General features: G+C 41.3%; 1 protein-coding gene across 2 annotated transcripts in view; it reads left to right on the top strand.

The window, feature by feature from the left end:
* Nucleotides 1-15: 15 nt before the first annotated feature.
* LOC111858519 (mitogen-activated protein kinase kinase kinase kinase 2-like) overlaps nucleotides 16-8,256 on the top strand; it is a 51,568-nt gene continuing 43,327 nt past the window's right edge. For both annotated transcript variants that reach the window (XM_072717131.1, XM_072717130.1), the window contains exon 1: nucleotides 16-225. In XM_072717131.1, coding sequence (XP_072573232.1) covers nucleotides 133-225 — 93 coding nt within the window. In that variant the 5' untranslated portion in view covers nucleotides 16-132. The remainder of the gene's footprint in view (nucleotides 226-8,256) is intronic.

Raw genomic sequence — 8,256 nt, 5'->3', positions numbered from 1 at the left:
CTCCCCTCCCCTCCCCTTCCAGAGCCAGCTGGATGTTGGAGAGAGGCACGAAGGGCGCATTGGCATTCCGCAGCTGGCAATAACATGATACTCCGTCTGTGAGACGAGGGGCGCCGATCGGCTGACGGCGGCATGGATGTGATCGGGGTCTCCTTCCTGGACCCGCTGGATGACTACGAACTGGTTCACCGGATCGGGAGCGGCACCTACGGGGATGTCTTTAAGGTTGGTTTGTGGAGCGTAGTGTAAATAAAACTGAAAGCGTGCTTGGGCTTGACATTTGATTTGAATCTTGCTTCATAAAGAGTCCTAAAACTGTCAAATCGTCGCTGTTTCACAGGTTTTGCATTTTCCCCCCGTACGAATCACCTTGAAAAGCGCTCATTTGGGCAGCATGACATTGGGGCAGTTTTCTCGATTGGTTACCACAGATAAGATCGACGAATTATAAACCGGGATTTTATTGCATATAGTTATAAGAAGTTTTTTGTATCTTGGCATGATTATTATTATTATTTTGATCAGGCAGCGTTTGTGCAGAAAACCATTGAATTGATGGAGCACATCCACTCTGTTTCCTGTACTTTTGTTTCCTAACAATAGCGATTGTCTCAGGCAGGGAATATATTACCATAAACATTTCTGAGCTCTGATCCCACGCAAATGTCCCACAAACCTTTTTACTGCGTTTTTTCGCCACCGCATCTGAACTCCTAACCGCAGTCATAACCGGTTTCGCTTCTGTTGGAACCGGTCAAATTCATTCCTGCCTCACTTGTTTACAACATATTTTCATTTTAAAAAGGATAAAACATGTGGAAAATTTCAGCTGATAGGCTTTAAAAAAATAGTTATTGCCTCATATGTATGGAATGACAAGCTGTTAAGTTTGTGTTTTTGTGTATTTTATACAAAAAAAGCAGAGTAAGGTACTGGGACTCGTGTGATATTATGGTTCAAGCTGTAACTTGGCTCTTCATGTTAAGTGAGTTGGGGTTTTACTGAAATAACCAGCAAAATCGATGGTAAACGGGGTCTTGGTTGTGTTTGTTGGTTCGTCGATATTGGGCTTGTAATTGTACTTAATCTAGCTGGCAGTCTTATTATATGCATACATTTCATATGCCTGCTTGATCAATATAGCTGCAATTTCCCTTCCAAGTAATACAAGGTAGCACCATGTTTATAATGTGAGCAATGGTGCTTAAGTGAAAATGTTCTGGATATTCAGATTATGAATAATAAATAAATGTAAGGTGGCTCTAGGCATAAAATCCGTGCAGGACCAAGACTGAGCGCTGTTTGAATATGTGACCCTGGTATCTTAACACAGATGTATGAGGGAGACCTTCATGTTTTTGGGGGCAGGTCTGCCCCGTGCTTCATGCATTTAAAGCCTTTAAACCCGTATGTGAGGATGGGACACTTCAAATTTATTGATGCTTTTGTGTGACTGAAAATCTCCTGCAAAGCTGTTGCTCTTGGCTAAGTTACCACTTAAATGAATAAAATGTATTTTGTGTTTCACCTTGCCATCGTTCCACATGTGATCTCATTGTTGATGAAGCCCAACTCAAGTATCTGTTGCATTGGCTGTTGCAAATGCATAACCTCTCACATGTATTCAGCTACCACCACAGTTTCCATTATGTGTTTATATGGTATTCAAAGACAGCTTTAACCAGTAATTCAGGTCTGAATGGAAATAAACACCACTTATCACAGCAGGCAATCAGCAACAGGTTGGATTCCACGGAGGGTTTTCGCTCCAATCTAATTCACAGGCATGAACTTTTGAATGCTATGAGGACATCACAAGCATATCTTTTGGAACAGGAGTCTGTCAGAGCCTGGGCCTCAGTCTTGAAGTCATTCAGAAAACCCTTCACCCAGTGACAATGTGAAGTGTCCAAAAGCAGGCCTCCTGCAAGGGAGTTCAAGCGCCTGAAAGTATCTGGACTAGGACAAGCCCTCATGGTGTGGCATCCAGCCCTAGAAGCTGTCAGTGGGGAGGTTGTATGCTGACTGTTGAACAATAGTCGATTATCTCGCCACTAGCTATGTCCCACCCCACCCCACTAAGCGCTCCTGGAGATGGGTGTCAGGGCTGTGTAATTGCAACTTGGTTGTTGGGGTGCTTGACATGTGAGTGTGTGGGTTCTTCTCCCATATGAATTGCGAGGGGAGAGCTGTGACTGAGGTATCAGGCTCTGGGGTGATGAGGTGGACGATAGCAAGGCTCCAGGCTAACTCCTATTTTACTTAGAAACAGAAAATTATTGGACATATATAAGGCCAGTTCATCTCATGTTAAATGCAGTCCTTTCTGGGAGTGCCAGTTGATGTTCTCCAATCAGCTCGGCTTGTAACTTTCGCAGCTTTGGTTTCCTGCTGCTCCTTTCTCTCCTGTGGAGAGGAGCAGATGCTTTAGCCATCACATGCCTCATTTAGGTGCCCCCGACTCCCTGTGGCAGTCTGTGGGAATTCCTAAGCGTGTCTCAAGGTCAGCCTGACCCACGCTCTAACTGTGTCGCATACAAATCTGGATTATGGAATATTGTAGTGTTCCTCTGGATAATGTGTAATGTTGCTTCACATATAGCTTATTACTTGCATATCAGCCGCATCTTTGTGGTAGTGACACAAAGTGAGGTATATATTGCTATATATCAGAAAAAAACACTGATGGAAAGAATAGAGAAAGAGTTGTGATGACCATGAGAAACAGCTGCCATTTTCAATGGAAGCACCTGCCCACAAGCAGAGGCAAGGAGGTGTTGAAGACAGAGCAGATACAGGCGCACTGATGCCGTTTGGGGGTCCAGCTGTATGATGTTGATGCATTTGGTAGACAATGGGCCCTTTGTTTCTTTATGTTCTGCTAAACAATCCGCGTGGTTTGTAACAAAAGTGACAGTTCAGCTGTAAAATAGAGGCAGAAATCAGTCACAAAATATCTCTGCAGTAACTTACACTTTTTGTGACAAAAATGATCCAAGGCAAGGGTAACTTATTGATATTTACTTAGGCAAACTCTGATGTAAAGTACTCTGATGTAAAGTACCCAATTCTGCTTACTGTGTTCTGACCAGAGCCCAGAGCTGAGCCCAACATAATTGTCCTGAAGAGACATTGCTGTCACTTTAGTCACAGGATGTCCTCTGGTCTAACAGGAAAAAAAACAGGAAGCGACTGCAGTCCAGCCTCAGTTTTTGTCTGCGGAAACTGATCTTCTCTTAGCTGCACCTAGTCAGAGTGGAACATAGAAATGGGTTCTGGTTTCTGTAACAACAGAACCAGCTGTAGTAGCCTTTTTATTTTCAGCCCATTAACTGTGATAAACTTACACGACAGTATTTATGGAAAGCAAGTATGTAAGTAAGGCTGATAACATTTTGTGTGGTGAGGAAGAGATGTGCAGTAGAAGGGCTGCTGTACTTTGGTCATATTTCGGGCTAATTATAGGTGTTCTGTTCTGGTGTTGTTGGAAATCTGAAACTTAGTTGTATGAATGTTGTATATAATAGTTTAAGCAAGTATGAGGAGAAAGGTCTGGCTGCAGATACACAGTGAAGCAGATCCACTGATAGACCCAAAGTCCACTGTACTGCCAGTAGTGTTCTTTTGTTTATTTAATATTGTGGATTTTTTACATGTAGTAATGACCCTCAAGTCTGCAGTCAAGGCTGCATCTATTTATTATGAATTCTGTTAAGGAAATTTGACAAATTAATTCATATATATATATATATATATATATATATATATATATATATATATATATATATATATATATATATATATATATATATATATATATATATAAAACTTACAAAGAGCATGTATTCCTCCTAAGCATCTAAGCATAGAGTTAGATCAAAACACACAATGTATAACATGATAACATGGTATAACCCAAATAGGTACCGATTAATACTATTAAATACTGTTGTGTGAACATCATATGCACTTAATTCAGAAGAGTTTAACCATTTCAAGAAAATTTCATTAGGGTATTACAGTCACACAAACCAAATAATTCTACAGTTAACATATCATGGAATGAAATTCTGTTCTTAATGTGTATGTCTCTGGGCACATGGTAATGTTCTTGGTTTGAACATCACCACTGGGCAAAATGGACAAAGATAATGTGTGCACCAGGTAACACATCTTGATAACTGAGGCACAGTATTTCTTTTCCAAATCAACACCGTAAAAACAACTGAGTATGTATTTATGGTCTTTTGAATGAAGGAGATTTATTGAATGCATTACAGCAAAACAGTTGGCAATTCATCTATCCAACCATTTTTTGTAACCTCCTGTCCAATTTAGGGTCACAGGAAGTCCAGAGCCCCTTGCCAAAGGCTATGGGTGCAAGGAATGGAATAACTCAGGATGGGGCGCCAACCCATCACTGGGCACTTGCATACCATTCACACACGCATGCAATCTGTTAACCCCAGTTAGCCTCAGTATGTTTTTGGACTGTGGGGGGAAACCAGAGTACCCAGAGGAAAACCCACGACGACACGGGGAGAACATGTAGCCATGGTGAAGACTCAAACCCTAGTCCCAGAGGTGTGAGGCAACAATGCTAAGCACTGCACCACTATGCTGCCCCTTGAATTGATGTCACTTCTACCAACACTGCAGTGGATTTTGAGTGTTAGGGTGACTAAAAAGTTTCAGATTATAATGCTGAAAGGAACACAGATCTAACATTCATAAAAGCAACTTGAAATCCAAGTGTATGTGCTCTCAAAGTGTGAAATTGTCTGCTATTCAGGTTGCATTAATACATAAGTAAAATTATGTTACGAGTGAAGTACTTCTGGGCAATTTTACCATGTCATGTACAGCAGTGGCGTTTTTTAAAATGGGGGAAGCAAAGTTTATGTAGTTGGTAATATAACTTAAAAATGGTCTTTTTTGTTAATATAGCTAGACAGCTGCTTATATGTAACTTTTGCTCTCTTTTTTGTATGAAATGGTCTATCATCCTGCCATACCAGCATAGCTCCTTGTCAAGTGATTTGACCATTTTGAACATCCAGACAGCTTAGTGAGCTAACAACCAAACTAGTCTGCTAAATAACACTGAACTTTTACTGAAAATTAAACGATCAAACTCAAAAACTCAATGATAATAACCTTATTTATATTTATATTCATAAATGCCACTGGAGATAGATGACATAAGAAAGAATAAACTGTCACTCTGCATTTCAGCGAAACATTTCTGTGCCTCTGCATGTGACGGAATGAATGAATACTATGACCCAAAACCTCAAATTACCGTGGCACTTAACAGTTAATGTTATTAGTAGTTTATCCTGTCTTGTTAAGACGTCACCCAAACACCATGCAGGAAAGCCTGGCTTCCAGGCAGGTCTAAAATATCTGATTGCAAGTCTATCTGTCCAATCAACATTGCTTATGGGAAAGCTGTATATGAAGCTCTCATAGACTCCCAGTGAAGCACGGTGTCCGGGTGTACTCCAAAATCCCACCATCTAAGACTATTGACCAATAAGCTTTCATATAGTATCCATTTACACAAAGCATATAAGAATCTTCCATTGACTTTTAGTGAAGGCTGTATTTATCCTGAATTCAAAGGAAAAATGAACATATATATTGTGGTTAGCAGTTTTGTCTCACACCTCTGGGACTCGGGTTCAAGGCTGTCATGGCTCCATGTGTGTGGAGTTTTCATGTTCTCCTCATGTCATTGTGGGGTTTTTCCTCAGGGTATTCTGGTTTCCCCCCACAGTCCAAAAACATGCTGAGGTTTATTGGAGTTACCAAATTGCCCATAGATGTGCATGTGTGACTGAATGGTGTGTGAGTGTGCCCTGCGATGGGTTGGCGCCCCATCCTGGGATATTCCCTGCTTTGTACCATAGCTTCCAGGATAGGCTCCTGACCCTCTGCAACCCTGAATAGGACAGAAAATGGATGGATGGATGGATGGATGGATGTTGTTGAAAGCAATTCCTGCAAAACCATCAGCACTGTGTTTTAATTAGTAAGATAGATTACACTTTTTATTGCAAATAAAACTTATTTACATTGATATATTGACTAATTAAATTATTTTGGAAGTTTTATGGGGAAAGCCAAGCTTCCCGTGTTGTCTTAGAGGAATCTCTTGTGATGCGCACTGATCAGCCTGAACATTAAAGTCATCTGTCTAATATTGTGTTAGTCCCCCTCATGGCACCAATACTACTCTGACCCGTTGAGGCATAGAGTCTTCAGGACCTCTGAAGGTGTCCTGTGGTATCTGGCATCAAGACATTAGCAGCAGATCCTTTATGTCCTGTAAGTTGTGAGGTGGGGCCTCCATTGATCAAATTTGTTTGTCCAGCACAACCCACAGATGCTCCATCGGATTGAGATCTGGGGAATTTGGAGGCCAAGTCAACACCTGGAACTCTTTTTCATTCTCCTCAAAACATTTCTGAGCAATTTTTGCAGTGTGGCAGGGCATCACACTGCCTCCACTAGCTTGCCTTCTTCCCATAGTGCATCCTGGTGCCATCTCTTCTCGAGGTAAATGATGCACACACACCTGCCCATCCACATGATGTAACAGACAAGATGACTCATCAGACGAGGCCACCTTCTTCCATTGCTCTGTAGTCTAGTTCTGCAAATTTGTAGGTGCTTTCAGCATTGAACAGGGGTCAGCATGGACATTTTGACCGGTCTGCGGCTACACAGCCCCATAAGCAGCAAGCTGTGATGATCTGTGTGTTCTGACAACTTTCTATCACAGTAGCTATCCTGTAGGATCAGACCAAATAGGCTAACCTTATCTACTGATGCACATCAATGAGCCTTGGACACCCATGACAAATCCAGACCAAGATTTTCTTTCTGACAACCAGGTGAGCTCTCTGTGACTCTAACTCTTTACAGTCATGGCCAAAAGTTTTGAGAATGACACAAGTATTGGTTTTCACAAAGTTTGCTGCTTCAGTGTTTGTGAGGTTTCCTCCCACAGTCCAAAGACATGCTGGTCTCATAACTGGTGTCTCAAAATCTCCTTTAGTCTTCGTTTTCATTAATCTACACTTCTTCAGAAGTATACGTAAGAGTGTTTACAAAAGTCTCAGATTTTGGGGGCTGAAAACTCTGGGGTAGTGTAGACGAAAGGCGAAAACGTAGCAGTGTGGACATACCCTCATACTAGCTGTGGGACCACTAGTGGACCTAAAACAGGGCTGCCAGCTCTCACGTATCTGGTGTGATACTCATGCTTTCAGACTGTCACACTCGCGCAAAAAATCTTATGAAAAATCTATATTATTCCATTATAAACTTATAATTAGCTACGCCAAAGCGTTGGGGAGGTCTGTAAACCCTACAGACTATTTACAAAGTAGTAAAATAGCTACATAAATGTAAATATGTGTGCAGACTTGTCTTGTATTGAAAACCTCACTGAAAACCAAAGATCTGACCAAAGTTGACAGCCATGCTAAAATCACTCCCTACTGCCACTGACAGCAAACCCAGATAGACCAGGGGAGGAGGGCCCTTGTAGGGGATTCCTGACAGTCGTCACCAGCAGTTGCACCCCTGTGAAGCTCTACTTCTGAGTGAGACCTAATGTCACTCTAGCTAAAACTAGAGATTCTATGGGTCCATTCTTGTTAAACTATACTAATTCGGACCTTGAATGAAAATCTAGCCGAAACTCGACCAAAAACTCAGAGCACAACAAAACAAAACAGCTTGCTAAAACTTGTATCAATTGAGACCCGTCTCTGATGGGCTGAAAGAAATGCAAATGGACCTACTGGGATGCTCATGCCTATGAATCGCTTTCAGTCTCGTGGTACCTCTCGACCGAGTTCGACGTGCGAAAGCTGTGTTCCTTATGAATTTTTTTGTGCTTTATCTACAGTACATTTAGTGATACAGTAATCATGGCCCCTAAGAAAGTTTGCAGTGATAGCAGCAAACCAAAGAGGAAAGTAGTGAGAGTAACTGTAGAACTTTAAATTGAAATTATAGCCAGACTTGAAAGTGGTGCATGTGTGTCTGCTCTCGCTTCCGAATATAGGATTGTGATATTTTGTGACTTTTTCATGTTTATTGCTTGTGTGTGTGGGCTTTTAATGTGTGTATTGGTTTTACGTTGATTGTTAAAGCTTTTTATCATTAGTTAGGTAGGTAGGTAGATAAGTTTAAATAGGCAATCATTTGGGGGTCTGGAACAGATTAAATTCATTTACATAA

This window comes from Paramormyrops kingsleyae, chromosome 10, assembly GCF_048594095.1.
Source record: "Paramormyrops kingsleyae isolate MSU_618 chromosome 10, PKINGS_0.4, whole genome shotgun sequence".
Classification (NCBI taxonomy): domain Eukaryota; kingdom Metazoa; phylum Chordata; class Actinopteri; order Osteoglossiformes; family Mormyridae; genus Paramormyrops; species Paramormyrops kingsleyae.
The sequence above is the reverse complement of the archived record's forward strand: the minus strand, read 5'-3'. Positions and strand labels throughout refer to the sequence as shown.